General features: G+C 44.1%; 1 protein-coding gene across 1 annotated transcript in view; it reads left to right on the plus strand.

Moving 5' to 3' along the window:
- AASS (aminoadipate-semialdehyde synthase) overlaps positions 1–18,519 on the plus strand; it is a 187,155-nt gene that overhangs the window by 32,876 nt on the left and 135,760 nt on the right. The window contains exons 3-12 of the mRNA XM_082256068.1: positions 239–323; positions 1,250–1,317; positions 9,467–9,613; positions 10,234–10,312; positions 10,386–10,513; positions 13,844–13,992; positions 14,284–14,406; positions 14,485–14,596; positions 15,350–15,409; positions 15,487–15,554. Of these exons, the coding sequence (XP_082112194.1) occupies positions 239–323; positions 1,250–1,317; positions 9,467–9,613; positions 10,234–10,312; positions 10,386–10,513; positions 13,844–13,992; positions 14,284–14,406; positions 14,485–14,596; positions 15,350–15,409; positions 15,487–15,554 (1,019 nt within the window). The remainder of the gene's footprint in view (positions 1–238; positions 324–1,249; positions 1,318–9,466; positions 9,614–10,233; positions 10,313–10,385; positions 10,514–13,843; positions 13,993–14,283; positions 14,407–14,484; positions 14,597–15,349; positions 15,410–15,486; positions 15,555–18,519) is intronic.

An 18,519-nucleotide genomic window follows, 5' to 3' on the forward strand; every position in this document is an offset into this window, starting at 1 on the left:
TGGTGTAGTCTACTTAGTCAGATAGAAAAGGAAAGTGCCAGATAACCTCGCTCACCCTCAACACCAATCGGTTGTGGATAGCGGCATCACAATCCAATATTGCAATAACTATGGGGGTGAGCAAAAAAAAGCATCGCTATATAAAATTATGCTGCAGAATGCTGTGCTGTTGCATGTATAATATGGAATGCAGACAGAGAACTTAATTGTACTCCAACTGTACTTTTTGCTGTTAAAGGAAATTCGACTGATCGATTATGAGAAAATGATGGACCACAGAGGAACTCGAGTAGTGGCATTTGGACAATGGGCTGGTGTAGCAGGTAATTTAGAGCAACTTGTTTGTTTATGATGAAAGATGAATTCCACATCAGCTATGAGGAAAGACTACAAGCATTCAATTTATTCTCTCTGGAGAAGAGACGCTTGAGGGGATATATCAATGTACAAATACTGTACTGGTGACCATAGAATACGGAAAAAAATTTTCAGAGTAAGTGAATTCAATAAGGCCACTCACTAAAACTAGAAAAAGAACGGTTTAACCTTAAACTACTTAAGGGGTTCTTTACTGTCGAGCGGTAAGGATGTGGAATTCTCTTCCACAAGCAGTGATATCAGCATGGAGCATCGATGGTTTCAAAAAACTATTAGATGGGCACCTTAAAGACCACAACATACAGGGGTATACAATGTACGGTTAGCAGCACACACACATTATGGGTTGAACTTGATGGACTGATGTGTTTTTTTTTCAACCTCACTAACTATGTAACTATGTAATATATCTTGAAGACAAATTACAGGACATGCATTACAAGTCTTCAAATTTGTCAATTTCATTATGCATGTTTTTTTTTTTCCTTTTTTTTATTTAATCTATAAAGGTTTCTTAATGTGCCTACTGGAAAAGAACAGAACTGTATTAAGGCTTAGTTTTTTAGCTTTATTTTTATCTTGGCTCTAGTTCTATTTTTTTTCTATCTATAAAAATGATTGTAAAGCTAGCAGGAAATTTAGTGACTTGTGGTTATGATTTATATAATAACTGCATGTATATGCAGTATCCTTAACCAGCTTCTCTGGGAGCCAGTGATCCTGCTTTTCTGTTTTCAATTATGACTATGGCACCCATACAATTAGCACTACTAAGATTTTCTAATTGATGGCTCTTAAAATTACTGTGGTACATACAATATTGCCTAACTACTATGTAAAATACTTGTTTTCTTACATTCCATTCATTCAGGAATGATCAACATGTTGCATGGTTTAGGGCTTAGATTCCTTGCATTGGGACATCACACCCCGTTCATGGTAAGGTTCTGTCTCCTGTCCTGTCCGATTACAATTGCTTCTACTTAGCCTTTGAAATTGTAAGAGCTCATTCACACCAGGCAGACTACACTGATTAATTTTGCACATGAAAAATTCAAAGCATTCTCTAAATGGATGAGACGGGAAATGCAGGGCAGTGACATCACAATCTTTACCTCGTCCAGCCAGATCTAAAGAATCTAAAATCTAAAGATCTAAAAACACTGAAGCAGCAGACTTTGTGCAATTTTTATATTTGTGTCATTCTCAAAACTTTTGGCCAGGGCTGTATAGTGATTTCCAGCTTCCACAGTGATTGGCATGTATGGCACTTACATACCGACATTGGTCCAAGATGGACCAATGTATCTATGAAAAAAAAAAAGCCACATCTACAGCTCAGCTTTAAGCCTAGTACATGGGCCAATTGTCGGGCGACATTGGTTGGTTCAATAAAAACTGCCAAACATTCGCCCTGTGTGTATGGCAGCCAATCTGACAGAAGCCGGCTGTTAAAACGAACATGCTGGAAAACTAGCAGCCAACCAGCTCCCAATCCACACTGTCAGCCAATAGCTCAGCGTGTTGTGGTGGTGGGGGGGGGGGGGGGGGGGCGCAACAACAGCTCAGTGGGGGGAAATCTCTGTAATAACATTGGATTGTTAGTACAGCGGCTCAGACCAAAGCTGTCTTTTTTTTTTTTTTTTTTTCGTTCAACCCACTCGGTGGAACAAAATAGAACCATACTGTGTACTAGGCTTTACAGCTTCTTCTGTCACTTTGCCTACTGTTTTGACTAGGTCAGTAGTGGTATCATCTGGTTTCAGTGGCACATGCATACTTTACATGAGGGAATGCCATTCCAGTTATGCCAAAAAAAGCCATACCCAAACTTCTGCTTTAAAGTTGAACAAAAAATAGCACAGCCATGTTCCTGACCACGTGATGTTTTTCTCTAAGGCTTCATTCACGTGGGCGCACTTATAAGTACACCTGTGCACCTGTGAAGATGGTTGTATTTACCTGCCCAAGGTGGTCCATGCAGCCAATCTGTTCAAATCAATGACAGGAGGAAGACTGCATGGATCTTCACACACATTCCTGAGTTTACATCTGTACAGAATCAACACATGGCTCTGAAGGCAGTCTGTCCACAGCCATGCATTGGTCCCACAGAGATGTACAAGCAGGGATGTTCGTGAAGTTATGTAAAGCCATCCGCCTGTTTTTAACCACTTAAGGACCAGGCCTGTTTCTGACACTTGTTTACAAGCTAAAATCAGTATTTTTTACTAGAAAATGTCTTGGAACCCCCAAACATATTATATGAGAATAAAATGGAGATTGTTGTAATACTTTGTCACACTGTATTTGCGCAGCGGTCTTACAAACACAATTTTTTTTTTTGTAAAAAAAAAAAAAAAATATTTTTGAATTAAAAAATAAGAAAACTGTAGTAAAGTTAGCCCAATTTTTTTCTATAATATGAAAGATAACATTACACTGATTAAATTGATACCGAACGTCATGCTTCAAAAATGCGCAGGCTCCTGGAATGGCGACAAACTTTGGTACTTTAAAAAAAAAAAAAAAAAAAAAATCTCTTTAGGCAACTCTTTACATTTTTTACAGAGTACCGGTTTAGAGATACAGAGGAGATCTAAAGGCCCATACACACGATAAGAAAATCTGAAGGGAAAATTCGTCCGACGACCGATCTGCCGATTTTCGGATTGTTAGTATGGTGCTTTCGACAGCCGACTCCAGGATTTTTTCGGCCGAAAAAGTCGATGTACAGGCTATAAAATGTTTGTCGTCTGTAATACAACGTCCGATTTTCGACAGAAAAAAAGAGCAAGACTAGGCATGCTCAGAGACGAAAGCACACATACAAAGCAATCCAACACATGACATCACTTCTGAAGTAGAATTCTGTCATAAGGGAAAATTCATATGAAAATAACCTCTTCACTTTCCACATCAGACTAGCATGCCACAAAAAACGGATGACAGATCGTTCGATAATCTTATCGTGTGTACAGGGCTTTAGCCTAGAATTATTGCTCTTGCTCGAACGGTTGCGGTGATACCTCACATGTGTAGTTTGAACACCGTTTGCATATGTGTGTATGCGTTCGCTTCTGCGCGGGAGCTCAGAGGGAAGGGGTGTCTTCTTCTTTCTTTCGTTCATTGATGGACACGGCTCCAAATATTCAGAACCATTGGGCTATACTGCCCCCTACAGGAGTAGGACACTAGGCAGAAAATAATTCTGGCTACACCCATGGACAATCCTAGGAGGTATACTCCCTCCCTCTGCTATAGCCACCCCCTCTCCATTTTGTTGTTGTTTGTCATTGACAATGGCAGCTGCCATGACAGTGGAGCTCTGTAGGCGGCAATTTCGGCAGTGGGAGCACCCCCTCCTCACCTGGTGCTGGATCATTTTACTTCTTGATCGCCGCACATGTAGTGCAGATTCCCCTGGTGGCTGCAGGTGCCTGTTTCTGTGGGTGGTGAGTCTGGTGGGGTCCTCTCTGCTGAGGATCGCTTGGTGCTTTGTGATTGGCGACCAGGTGGTGCTGCCAGAGCGGTGTCCCTTAGCAGCGTTTTGCACTTTTTGTAGGGTCCCCCTGGTGACTCATGGAGTCTTTGGAGCACATTTCCCCACCTGATCCCCTCTGAGGCTGCGGGGCCCTCCGGGTCCCAACCATCCATCCATGCACTGACGGCGGTCCTGGGTGGAGGTGGCTTTCAGGCGATGGGCTAGCAAAAAGTGCCCCCCCCCCCCCCCCCGCTTTTCCCTGCTTCATCTGTCTCAGCCAATCCTGATCCTGAATCTGATTCGGCTACCGTGGACGTGGGTCTCCCTGCAGGGTCTGCAACCACGCGCCTGGAATCCTCTGATAGTTGGGTTGTATCCTCTGATAATGAGGAGGATTCCTCTACGTCTGCAATCGCGCACGAAAGGGCACTGGTGGATGCACTGGTTGTATCTATGCGTGAGACCCTGAAGATGGGAGGATGCAGCTGAAGCTGCGACAGAGGCGCAGGTGCCCTTTGGCACTCACATGCCATCCAAAGGGGTACAGTTGTTTCCTTTCCCTGCCTATTTTGACAGAATTGTCGCTAAAGAGTGGGGACGACCAAAGCGTCCCCGTGGGGTCGCCAAGCGCTTTACTAGGCTTTACACCTATGAGGAGTCCCTACTTAAATAGTAGAGTGTGGCACCGGTGGTGGACCCTCCGGTTTACAGATTGAACAAGGCAACATGATTCTGATTGAAGAGTCCCAGGCCTTTAATGATCTGGCTGCCCGGAAGGTGGAGGCTGTGGCCTGCCATATGTACACTCTGGCTGGTTCGACAATGAGGCCAGTATTCACCCTTGCCCTAGTGTCACAAACTCTGACCAAGTGGGTTAAGCTCCTACACTGTGACCTGGAGGGGGAACAGCTCCCCCTGCTTTTGCCGAGCCAGCGGACCAGCTGGTCCAGGGGCTGCAGTTTATCTGTGATTACTTCTTTGGATGTGGCTCCCCTGATGGCTCGCCTCTCTGTTTTAGCAGTGGCCCTTCTGCATGTCTTTTGGCTCAAGTGCTGGCCTGTGGATCAGACTTCAAAGAAGGCCTTGACTGATTTTCCTTTTCAAGGAAATTGCCTGTTTGGAGCTACCCTGGATGAACCCAATATAGGTCTCACGGGGGGAGGGGGGGGAGAGTACTTTTCTTCTGCAGGCTGCTAAGGGCAAGGAACCTCGTCGTAGTCGTGGGCCTTCCTTCTAAACTCCTAAGAAGTTTTTTTCATCCCTCAGGGTTGACTAACAAGGGCTCGAAGCCTTTCAGGGCCTTTTCTGGAGGATCCAAAGGAACCTGGTCTGGTAAACCAAGATCTTGCTTCTCCAGACCCGTGGACAAGGCTCCTTCTTCATGAAGGTGCGCCCTCACCCGTATTGGGGGTGGGGGATGTCTTCGCTGGTTTCTGGACCCGTGGACTTCCTGGGTGCAAGACAAGTGGGTCCAGAAGGTCATTCGAGTTTTGCTCTTGGCCCCCTGGTTCCGACCTCGGAACATTTTCAGGGTTTTTAATCAGACCGGTTTCACAGTTCCCAGGAAGGAAGGCAAAGTGCGTCCAATCCTGGACCTCAAGGCTCTAAACTGCTTTGTACAGGTACAGTAGTTCAGAATAGAGTCCATTCGAATGGTGGTGGCATCCTTGCATCTGGGAGTTTTCCACGCCTCTATCGATATCAAGGATGCCTACTTTCACATTCCAGTATGTGGCAGTCATTAGCATTTTCTCCACTTTGCTGTGGGAGAGGAGCATTATCAGTTTGTGGCATTACCCTTTAGTCTCGCATCTGCTCCTTGGCTCTTCACAAAAGTGTTGGTCTCGGAGCTAGCTTTGCTAGCCCAACGGGGAATTGCGGTACTGGGCTACTTGGACTTCTGTGAGCGGGGTTTCCCTCTGCTCTGGTGGAGAACACAATACAAATTCTGAGTGAGTTTGCTGGGATTCTGAATTTTCTGTCCACAAAGCTGGACTATTTGGACTAGACTCTGGACTTGGCCTTAGCCAGAGTGCCCCTTCCTCTGGACAAACTCCAGAAATTGCAGGCTGCAATTCACCTACTGCTGTCCAACAAATGGTCATTCCACTGGGCCTGTTGGTGTCTACCTTCGAGGTGGTTACATTTGCACAGTTAGATATGAGGTCCCTGCAAAGGAAATTCTGACCAAATGGGACAAGACTCTGGACAATCCGATCTGGCACGAAGGAGTCCCTGATATGGTGGCTTCGTTCTCTGACGCTTCTGTTTGGAAAATCCTTCCTCCCTTTGTATTGGACAGTGGTCACCACGGATGCCAGCTGTCCGGCTAGGGAGGCGTCCTTGGCAAGCATTCTGCTCAGCAGATCTGGACGCTGGAAAAGTCCAGACTCTCCTGATCAATGTCCTGGAACTTTGAGCGATCAGACTGTGTCTGGATCATTGGGCAGATCGTCTTCAGGGCTGTCCAGTGCTCATTCAATCAGACAGTGCCACGGCCATGGCTTATGTCCATCACCAATGGGGCACAAGAAGTGTCCTGGTGGCTCTGGAGGTAGCTGGCGTTCTAAGGTGGGCAGAATGGTTCGTTCCAGCCCCCTCCGCTGTACACATTCCCGGGGTGGAAAATTGGCAGGCGTTTGACCACGGGGAGTGGTCCCTTCATCTGGAGGGGTTTCATTACGGTGTTTCCAGTGGGGCACCCCCGAGGTGGATCTGTTGGCGTCTTGGCTTATCGGAAAGGTGCGGAGGTTTGAGGCTCAGGCAAGGGATCCTCTGGCGGACGCCGCAGACGCGCTGGTGGCCCTTTGGGGGTCAGTATTGTCTGATTTACGCCTTCTCTCCTCTCAAGCTTCTGCCTAGACTTCTACGCAGGATAGAGGCAGAAGGAATTCTGGTCATCTTAGTGGCTCCAGACTGGTCTCGCCTGGCTTGGTGTGTCGGTCTGGTTCCTTGGCTTCTCAGGGGGGATCTGCTGTCCCAAGGACCGATCTTCCATGCTGCTTTTGCCGCTGGCTTTGACAGCTTGGCTGTTGACCGCCAGGTGCTTAAGGATAGGGACTTATCTGAGTCGGGGATTCCTACACTGTTGAAAGCTAGGAAATCTACTTCGAGGAAGATCTACCATCTTACGTGTAAAACATTGCGTGGTGTGAGTGTCTTGGGGTTTTTCCTCGCTCCTTCTCTGTGGCTCGGATCTTGACCTTCCTTCAACGGGGGGTTGAACACAAATTGGTCTTGAGTACCATCAAGGGCCATGTGTCGGCTTTGGCAGTCTTCTCAATGACCTTTGGCCACACACTCCCTGGTGGATACCTTTTCTTCAGGGTGTCCAACATTTGGTTCCCCCAGTGCAGGCTTCGTTGCCGCCTCGGGATCTTAATTTGGTGCTTTCAGCTCTACAAAAGCCTCCCTTTGAAAATATTCAGAAGATTCCCCTACTTACACTGTCCCAGAAGGTGGACTTTTTCGTGGCTATCACTTCTGCGTAGGGTGTCAGAACTTGTGGCGTTATTCTGTCGTTCACCTTACCTGTTGATTTTACAGGGATAAGGTGGTTTTTCGCACCTGCCGTCGTTCCTTCCTCAGGTTGTCTCTGATTTTCATTTGAATGAAGACATTGTGTTGCCTTCTCTGTGTCCCAGGTCTAAACATCTGAAGGAAATTGCCTTGCATGCCGTGGATGTGGTCTGGGCAATTAAGGGTGTACCTGGCTTCTACAGAGTCTTTCAGGAGGTCAGACACTTTTTGGAGCTCGTGGAGGGACCTCAAAGGGTTGTCCGCTTCCTCTGCAACCATATCCAGATGGATCAGACAGACGATGGTTCAGGCCTATTCCATCAGGGGTCAGGTTCCTCCTTTCCCTGTCAAGGCGCACTCTACTAGGGCGCTTGGTGCCTCCTGTGTTTTCAATCATCGGGTGTCCATGACGCAGGTTTGCAAGGCAGCCACCTGATCGTTGGTGCACACTTTTATAAAGTGGATGTGTTGGCATCTGCGGATGCCTCTTTTGGCCGCATGGTTTTGCAGGCTGCTGTTTAAGAGGACCTAATCCTCTTCGGGGCTGTGTTGTTTTTTTCAGGTGGGCTCCTGTTGCCTGGTTAGCTAATGTTTAGCATTGGCAATTTTTTTGTTGCTCCTATCTCTCCATATTTAACACTGCTTTGGGACGTCCCGTCCCGATGGTTATGAATATCAGGAGCTGTGTCCGTCAATGAACGAAAGAGAAAATGGGATATTTGACTTACCGTAAAATCAGTTTCTTTGATGTTCATTGACAGACTCATCACCCATACCTCTGTGGAGTTCTAATTCTCTGACACTGCTTGTAACAAAACTGAGTGGCTATAGCAGAGAGAGGGAGTATACCCCCTGGGACTGCCCATGGGTGTAGCCAGAATTCTTTTCTACCTAGTTAGTGTCTTACTCCTGTAGGGGGCAGTATAACCCAATGGTTATGAATATCAGGAGCTGTGTCTGTCAATCAACATCAGAGAAATTGATTTTACAGTAAGTCAAAAATCAAAGAATGTAAATATCCTTTGTAATATACATAAGCAGGACAGGTCCTCTTTAATGTGAGACCTGGGGGGTCAAAAAGACCTCAAATTTACCCTTTAAAGGCCATTTAAAACAATGTGGCCTTAAGGCCGTTCGGCGAAAGTGACATTTGATGTCACTCCAGTCCTCCCAAGGGCATAGTCGAGTGGGGGCCATGTTGCCCTCACTCGACCTCCTGCCCAGCCATACAGGGGATCGGATCGTTTTCCCCGCTATGGACGGCTTCGGTAAGCGGGGAAAACGGCCGGGAAGCAGAGGGAGGGGGGTGGTCACCTCTCCCGCCACCTATAAAAGTGAAGTGGCGAATCCGCCACTGGGACCACTTTTATGTTAAAGCGGAGCGCCCGCCATGTAAGAAAATACTTGGGTTATGGCAGCTATTTACTGCCATAACCCCAGTATTTGCCATTAAAGTAGCGACGTAAATACACACGCGATCAGGAAGTGGTTAATTTAAATAGGCTGGCTGGACACATCACTTTTCCTCCTGCACTGGTAAACACGACCCTCTGCATGGGTGTACTGACTAGTGCATGTGTGTGAATGAGGCCTGAATTTGACTAGACTTGACTGTATGTATTTCCACTTTATACTTGATTGTTTGACTGGAATTCCTCTTTAAGGAACCAAAATTTAATAATGCAATCTATGAAATACAATTAACTGTAAAAAATTGAGTTAACCAGATGGGATGTAAAGAAATGTTTACTTGATTTCTCTTAGGCTTATTACACACACTACAACCTGACCATATAATCTCTGTGCAATCAACTTTTAGATCTACTAAAACTATGGTATATAAAGGCCTACCGAAACTATTCATTGAATAGTTTAAATCCAATATTAATTAAATAATTTAAATTAAATGTGGAAGGCTGTTGAATTACAGACTTGTTGGTAGATCTAAATTAGATTGTGTGTGTGTGTGTGTGTGTGTGTGTGTGTGTGTGTGTGTGTGTGGGGGGGGGGGGGGGGGGGGGTAAACTTTGTTTGATCATGCTTAACCAATGGTGCCAATAATAGCATTTACAACTATGTTTTTAGCACATTGGAATGGCCCACAACTACAGAAACAGCAGCCAGGCAGTTCAAGCCGTAAGGGATGCAGGATATGAAATCGCTCTAGGCTTGATGCCAAAGTCTATTGGACCTCTGACCTTTGTGTTTTCAGGCACTGGCAATGTATCAAAGGTAAGACAAAAATGTTATATTGAAAACCAAACGCAGGCTACAGCCACCCAACAAGTTTCTTGCCAAGACACTTCGTCAAGGCACCTATTTTGACAAACTGGATGGGCAGAGTGCAGGGTGAGGTACTAGGTTTTTGTAAGCGTGTAAGCGTTTAAGTGACTTTTGTCCTGGTGTAAATAAACAGTGCTGAAGTACTGTAGTAGCACCTTAGGGTGCCTTCAAACACCTGTGTTAGGCCTTTAAATCACTTTATAATTCCTTGTGGCTTCTAGACCTGGGCTGTAAATAGACGTTTGATCTTTCTTTGTTCAAGTTGAAATTTAGCCCACCCTTCCTATTGGTAAGCCATGGTTCCTGGCATTCAGCTGTCAAATTAAAGATTTTCTGCTGCTTACTAAGGCTTTGGCATTTGACATATGGATAACAGTGGGATACTTTAGGAGATAATCAAGGCTCTGTGTTCAGCCGGACCTAGGACTTCACAGAGACCTAGGGATTACTTAGTTAGGCAATGCCTGAAATTCCGCTTTGTTCATACCTTTAGTCACATTTTTTGTTCACTGGAAATAATCTGGAAACTGAGATGTTCTGGTTTATATATCTCTTATTTTGATTTTTAGGGTGCACAGGAAATGTTTAATGAACTTCCCTCTGAGTTTGTTGAACCTCATGAACTTAAAGAAGTTTCTAAGACTGGAGGTAATGTGACTCACTTCAAAACATGTTGTTACGTAAGCACTTGCAATGACTCACGCTCTGTTGTTTCCGTTAGATCTCAGGAAAGTTTATGGAACTGTATTAAGCCGTCATCACCACCTTGTACGGAAAACTGATGGAGTGTATGATCCTATAGAGTATGAAAAGAACCCTGAATTGTACACATCTAGGTTCAACACAGATGTAAGTAACTTACACAATATATTTAAAATCTCTCCTCCCCCCCCCCCCCCCCCCCACACACACACGCACGTACACGCACACGCGCGCGCACACACACACACACACACACACACACACACACACACACTTATGGCCTGATTAGCATAAGTGGGACTGACAGTATTCAGACCATTGCTGATAAACTGTTTATATCTGCTGCTAGGGCTACCTAAATATTCAGGACTGTACACCAATTGTTTGCTCTAGAACAGAGCCAGGTTTGGATGACTATTAAAAACATAAGGGGCGATTAAATATAACAATAGCAACACCTCTTTGGTCGTGTATTTACATAGTCGGAAATCTTGTGCCAAATTTATGGAAATACTGCAACAATTTATTTGTATTAATGTTTACATTACAAGGAGCCGGAGGGGACCGCTTTGGAATTCAGAAAGTTGAACAGTGGGGTTTGGAGTTGTTGTGACCATCCTATGACCTTCTCAATACCATCCTCGATCCTTTTCTGTGGCTCGGATCTTCACCTTTCTTCAACAGGGTGTTGATCAGAAGTTGGCATTAAGTACCATCAAGGGCCTGCCTTGGCCATCTTCTTTCAGCAACCCCTAGCCATGCACTCTTTAGTTTGTACCTTCATTCAGGGGGTTCGACATGTGGCTCCAACTGTACGGTCTCTTTTGCCACCATGGGATTTAAGTTTAGTGCTTTCGGTTCTCCAGAAACCTCCATTTGAGAATATTCCGGATATTCCCTTGTCTACGTTATCCCAGAAGGTAACATTTATGGTGGCTATTACCTCGGCTGCAGAGTATCAGAATTGGCGGCATTATCCTGTCGCAGTCCCTATCTGGTGGTCCATAGGGATAAAGTGGTTCTTCCTCCCTGTCCACCATTCCTGCCCAAAGTTGTCTGACTTCCATTTGAATGAAGATATTGTGTTGCCTTACTTGTGTCTTTTCAAAAGGTTAGACTTTTTGTGGGTACAGACAGACCAAGAAAAGGGCTGGCCGCTTCTTCGGCTACCATAACCATATCCAGATGGATCAGACAGATGGTGACACAGGCCTATTCCATTAAAGGTCAGGTTCCACCTTTCCCTGTCACGGTGCATTATACTCGGGTACTAAGTGTTTCTTGGGCCTTCTGTCATCGGGCTTCAATATCGCAAGGTGGCCACTCGGTCGTCCGTCCGTGCATACCTTCACGAAATTCTATAAGGTAGATACTTTGGCATCTGTGGATGCTTCTTTTGGCTGCAAAATTTTGCAGGCTGCTGTTTAAGAGGGGCTGTTCCCTCTTGAGGGGTGTTTTTTCTTTAAACCTTTTATTTTTCAGACAGGGCTCCTGTGACCTGGTTAAGGGCTCTTATGTTTTGCCTTGGGTTATTTTCCCAACCCCTCATTTACCTTTTGGACGTCCCACTAGTTATGATTCATGGAGTGCTGTCTGTCGATGAATGAAAGAGCAAATTTGATTTTTGTACTGATAGACATGCGCCGAACACCCCCCTGTTCGGTTTGCAGCAGAACTCCTGAACAGGGGAAATGTTCTAACCCAAACCGCGAACCCTATTGAAGTCTATGGGAGCTGAACAGGAAAAATCAAAAGTGCCCATTTTGAAGGCTTATATGCAAGTAATTGGCCATAAAAGGGGTATGGGGGTCTGGGTACTGCCCTGGAATATATATATCAATATATTCATATATATATTTTTTTATTTTAAAGTTTTTTTCTGGAGCACTGATTTTTTTTTTTTTTAATGCTTTAAAGTGCAACAATAAAAATGAAAATACCTTTAAATATAGCGCCTTAGTCTTGAAAGTAGTGCATCTGTAGCATGCATAGAACATTCTGCAGCAAAAATTAAATTTCTAAAGGAAAAAACTAGTAAAATTCCATTTAAAATGACTCGCGGTTACAATTGCTGGCTCCCGATCTCTTGTTTGTTACTTTTTGACACTTTTTGGAGAATGGGTACAGTGTCCCCGATACTCCTTCACGTAAGGGAGGGCCGGGATCTGGGAGTCCCCTGGGATCTGGCCCCCTTTAACAAGGGGACTTCCAGATTCCGATGAGCCCCCCCACCCACAGACCCTTACAACCACTGGCCACAGTTGTGCGTACAAGGCCCTTGTCCACATAAACAATGGGGACAAGGTGCTTTGGGGCAGGGGGAAGCAGGGGGGTGCTTTTGGGGGGGGGGGGGGGGAACGGTTCGTATGCTTTATTTTCTTTATTTTTCTTTATTTTTACCCTTCAAATCCATACCAGACCCAAAAGTGGACTCCCACAACAATTTTTTTTATCCTTTATTTTTTTAACCCGCACTTTTTTTTTTTTAAATAATATAAATATTTAGCAATCAGCTGGGAAACCAATTGACGGCTATTGATTCATCCGTTGTTAAGGACGCCATGGCCAGCTTCCTGGCCCTGCTCTTTAACAACCAGCTTACACTGTACCCTGATTGGGCAAAGCTTTGCTCAATCAGGGCACAGAATGCACTGTGCAGCGCTAATTGTTCTCATTCAACAGGGTAAACACCCTGCAAATTCAAGTGTTTGGCGAACGGCCGAATAGGCAAATGCTCGGCCCAAACTCATGCTCAGGCAAACCCTTTGCCCATCCCTACTATTGGAGTAATGAAACTTTTTTTTTTTGTAATCTTTTTTTTATTATATCTACTTGAAGACCAAGCCTTTTCTGGCACTTTTTGTGTACAAGTTTAAATCTGTATTTTTTTCTAGAAAACCCCCAAACATTATGTATTTTTTTATTTGCGGAGACGCTAGGGAATGGCGATCGTTGCAATTTTTTATGTCACACGGTGTTTACACAGCGGTTTTTCAAACCCAATTTTGTTTAGGAAAAAAAAATACATCTAATTAAAAAAAAAACAAAAAAAACAATATATACCCCAGTTTTTTTTGAAAATATGAAAGATGTTACGCGGAGTAAAAAGGTTATCGGTTTAGAGTTAGAGATTAGTTCTAGCGCTAGAATGCTCTCGCTCTAACATTCACGGCGATACCTCCATTTACAAACATACGTGCGCAAATTTACATATGCGTTCACTTCTGCGTGCGAGCATGAAGGGATGGGGGCGCTGTGTAAACACATTTTTACATAAAATTAAAGAAAGAAATCAACTTTTTTTAAGTAAGTTTGCTGTTGGACCACATTCATAGCCATTTTGGGCCCCAGGTTGGAAACCCCTGTATTATGTATTCCCTTCTTAGAGCCCTATAACCACTTTATCTCATGGTAAATTGTTACTGCTGTTTCAAGTTTAACCGATTTCTAACATTTTTTTTTTCTTTTCCTAAAAAGATTGCTCCATATACTACATGCTTGATCAATGGCATTTACTGGGATCCACATACTCCACGTTTACTGAACAGGCAAGATGCTCAGAGGTTGCTTGCTCCGGTCAAATCTTCTTCAGTTGCCACAGAGGGTTGCCCAGAACTACCGCACAAGTAGGTTTTGCTGCTATAATGTACTTTTGATCTGTGTGGGGCAAAAATATAAATGACTTTAAAATTTCATGCAGTCTTATGCAGCTGTGTTTACCATGGTCAAATGCAGACACTTTTACTTTGATAGATGTGAAGGTTTGTTCCAATGTGGTCAACGAGAACAGTACCGCTTCTATGTGATTTAGTTAAAGTCTTTTAAAAAAATTCTCTTTATTTTTCTGTGTTGCATAAAAAAAAAAAAACAGATATTCAGTAGTGGTACTTTTTTCTTAACTGTCTTTGTCTGTCTAGACTTCTAGCCATTGGTGACATCTCTGCTGACACCGGGGGATCTATAGAGTTTATGACTGAGTGTACCACTATCGATGTGCCATTTTGTATGTACGATGCTTATCAGCATATCATCCATGACAGGTAAGTCTTGTCCTGCCTAGAGCATTGATCAGTACCCTAATCATTTCAGTAAAACATGCTACATGTTTTCTCTTCTAGTGTTGAAGGTAATGGTATACTGATGTGCTCAATTGACAATTTACCAGCTCAACTTCCAATTGAAGCAACTGAATATTTTGGAGATATGCTATTTCCTTACATTGAAGAAATGGTAAGGACTGTATAGGGGTTTCTATTGGACAGCCATTACAAGTCAGTTATTTATTGTTGATTACTTTTACCTTTTATTGATGTCCAGTCACAAAATAACTATTTTACTAAGAAACTTGTAAAAGATCCTATTAGACTACTGTGATAAAAATACATATTTGGCCACTCCTTGTCTAGTAAAATCTGCACAAGGCAGACCTCTGCTACTAGAGCCAAACTACATGCACATACTGTAGATATCAAGTCCTAAAACCAAGTTTTTCCAATTTCCCAATCCGTTTTGATGTTCATTATTGACTGACCACATATTGATTTGATGTATAGGGAGCTCACTGATACATTCATTCCAAAAAGGCCTGATCTGCCCTAGCAAAAAGCATATTAGTACCTTTTTGAGATTGTATTGCAACCTTCAACATCAAGTCCCACCAATGATTCACCCAAACCTTGCCCCTTAATTTAACACATTTAGGCAAACACCCATATTTGTCAATCTAAGACTTCTGAAAGATACAAACATTTTGCTATTGTTGATTGCTTAAACAATTGGGGACTTCAGCCTGTTGCCTGACAACATTGTAGGATGGGGTTAAAAAAGGTTAGCGATGGAGGTACACAAGGGACATTGCATGGGCCATATGGTTCAGGTTGGGTGCAGACAAATTCTATAGCAGGAGTGGGACTAACATGAGAGACTCATTTGGACAGGACCTGGACAGGAATAACTATGTCTTTTTTTTTTTTTAATATATAGATAACGTCTGATGCTACAAAACCACTTGACAAACAGAATTTTTCTTCTGTTGTGAAAGATGTAAGTATTCCAATATAGATTTTTTCCCAGTTTAGAGTGCATTGATTTATGTTGAACATGTTTTGTTATTATTCCAGGCAGTGATTGCATCCAATTCCTCATTGACACCTAAGTACAAATACATACAGAAGCTTAGAGAGAGCAGGTATAGTATTTTATTTAAAGTGTGTTAAGCTAAAAAAAAAAAAAAAAAAAAAATGCGATCCTCTTCCCTTAAAGCATGTTATATACAGCACAGTGCTTGTGCTGTGAAATTGGGCCCCCTGTATCACCTAAAAAAACTTGGTTTACCCTGCCAGTTTCTACCCTCCTCTCAGTAAACTGACCACAGCAAATCATAGCTGCTTGGTTCTGACACCGTGGTCAGTTTATGTGCCTCGGTCATCCGCCCGCAGCCCTGCTCTATGCTCTCCTGTGTCCCCCCCCCCCCCCCCCTTCCCTCCCTGCCTGTCAGCTCCGTGTGACGGCCCGCCCGTCCCTCCTGCTGCTGCTGAAATAACTGTTAATATGTTATATAATCCTCTTTGTTTCCTAAGCCTGTGTGCCTCTGTCTGTGTTTTAAAAAAAAATTATTGTGAATATCTGATTTCAGTGTGCTGATCGGTGATCATGTGACCGGTGTGTCTCTCTCTCCCTCCCTTCCTCCTCCCGTGTGACCTTAGCAGGGGAATCTCGGCCCAACCCCTGCATCTGTCAGACAAGGAGAAGAGCCGGCCAGTCATGTGATTGCCGAGCAGGACACTGAAATCGGGTATTCACAGCATTTTTTTTTAAATAAAACACATAGGCACAGTTACACAGGCTTAGGAAACAAAGAGGATTATAGAAAGTCATGCAATTGGCTTTAAACTTTAAATCTTTTTTTAATATAATGCACGTGTACATGTGATAAGGGTACTGTCATTATCAGTGAGTGTTAATTTGTTAGAACCCTTGATACAATGCACAAAAATTTTGCATTTCTCTTGCTTTTTTTCAGTGCAGGTCTGTTGATGAAAGCAATGCAATCCCATATGTGTATTATTCTTTAATGTCAGCAATAGTTATACAACAGCAGGGATCCCAAACAAGAACTGAACTCTGAAAGCTATGCCCAAAAAAAGACTGGCAGAAGGCAAAGTACTAGTCACCAGTGTTGCCTGTGGTCTCCTTAGCCTAATACTGGCTTACCATGCTTTGTTCTGCACCATGTCTCTGTGGAGATGGTTGTCTTGGCAGAAGAAGAGATTTACTTTTATACTGTAGGTCAGAGCCTCCATCAAGGTGCACACTGCACAACACAGTAGTAATCTTTCTAGATCTCACTTTAAATCTCCCGAGACTAGCAGTCAGAAGCAGCCAGAGCCCTAGGTCTCACTAGAGATACAGATAGGCACAAAATTGTTTAGGCATGCTCACATACTATTAAATGTACTATTTTTCAGGAAATTCTAGGCAAATGTAATTTTGTCTTTCGTTCGTTGACGGACACAGCTTCATATCCTAATTGACTGGTGGGTTATGCTTCTCTCCTTAGGAGTAGGACAATAGGCGTAAAAGGGTTAAAAAAAGCTTAAATACACCTATAGGGCAGTCCCAGGGGGTATACTCCCCACTTCCTGCTATAATCTCAGTTTTTTTCTGCCTAGTCAGGAGTAAGGACCTAGCTCCTTGCTGGGCTCTATGGTCCTGACATTTTTTCCTTTTTTAAACTGAACTTTTCCTTTTGAAAATATTCGTGAGATTCCTCTTCTTACCTTGTCACAGAAAGTGGCTTTCTTGGTAGCTATTACTTCTGCACGCAGGGTCTCTGAGCTGGCTGCGTTGTCCTGTCGGTCACCTTACCTGGTGGTTCACATGGAAAAAGTGGTGCTATGCCCCTGTTGATCGTTCCTTCTTAAGCTTGTTTCGGGGTTTCACTTGAATGAAGACATTGTGTTGCCTTCATTGTGTCCTAAGCCAAAACATCCAAAAGAAATTGCCTTGCATTCACTGGATGTGGTTCAGGCCATTAGGGTGTACCTGGCGGCGACTGAGTCGATTCACAAATCGTATTCCTTATTTGTCTATGCAGATGGTTCCCGTAAGTTGCAGGCCGCATCCGCTGCGACCATTTCCAGATGGTGCAGGCTTATTCCATTGAGTCAGGTTCCTCCTTTCCCTGTTAAGGCGCATTCTACGAGGGCACTTAGTGCCTCCTGGGCCTTCAGGCATCAGTGGTCCAGGTTTGCAAAGCGGGCACCTGGTCATCTGTACACACTTTCACCAAGTTTTACAAGGTGGATGTGTGATGGTGTTCACCATCACTGGAATTTAAGGACAGATGGGGGATGGGTTGAATTGCTTCATATTTGTCAGCAAGGTCAATTGTTCCCTTTGCCATGAGGTCTCTGAGCAGGAAGTCCACTCCTAATATGGTCATTCCAGGAAGTTCAATGGGGAGACGGGCTGGCCAACAATGTTGCTTTTTGTCTGAGGAGGCTTTCCATTCACCTATTGTCAGGTGTGCTAATGACCTCACCTGTTGTCTGCTAAGAGATGTATTGACACTCAGAGTAATGTGTATTGAGGGCTTGTTAGGGAACCATTGTTCTGTGTCTGACTATTGTGTACATTGATTGCCCCCCCTGGGGCTTCTGTCTCCTTGCATTGGTCAAAGCTATCTGACCAATCCCTGTTGACTCATTTTCAAATCCTCATTTGCATGGCAGTCCTGGTCAATCTATCTGACCAATCACTGCTGACTCATTTTCAATTCCTCATTTGCATGGCTAAAAGAGGACCTGAATGGGAACTGCAGGTACTTTGCAATTGACCAATGGGAGGGCGGTTGTTGGGGGAAGGATGTACCAAATTCTGTATAAAAGTGTGCTGTGTTCTTCCAATAAAATGTCTTCCTGTTTGAACTTACATACAGCTTGCTTGGTGTTTGTTCTAATGGATTCCGGACGGCACATAGCTGTAGTTCGGATCCCGGATCCTTGGTTGACCGAACCATCAGACGTTGCGATCTGCAAGCTGACTTACTAGAAACAGAGGAGTGTCGGGAGAGCGAGCAAGGGTCTCGTCACATTGGTTGGCAGCGGTGGGATTTGCTCTCCAGTTACCGGGACACTCCAAACCACCACAGT

This window comes from Pelophylax lessonae, assembly GCF_965119305.1.
Source record: "Pelophylax lessonae genome assembly, chromosome: 4".
NCBI lineage: Eukaryota > Metazoa > Chordata > Amphibia > Anura > Ranidae > Pelophylax > Pelophylax lessonae.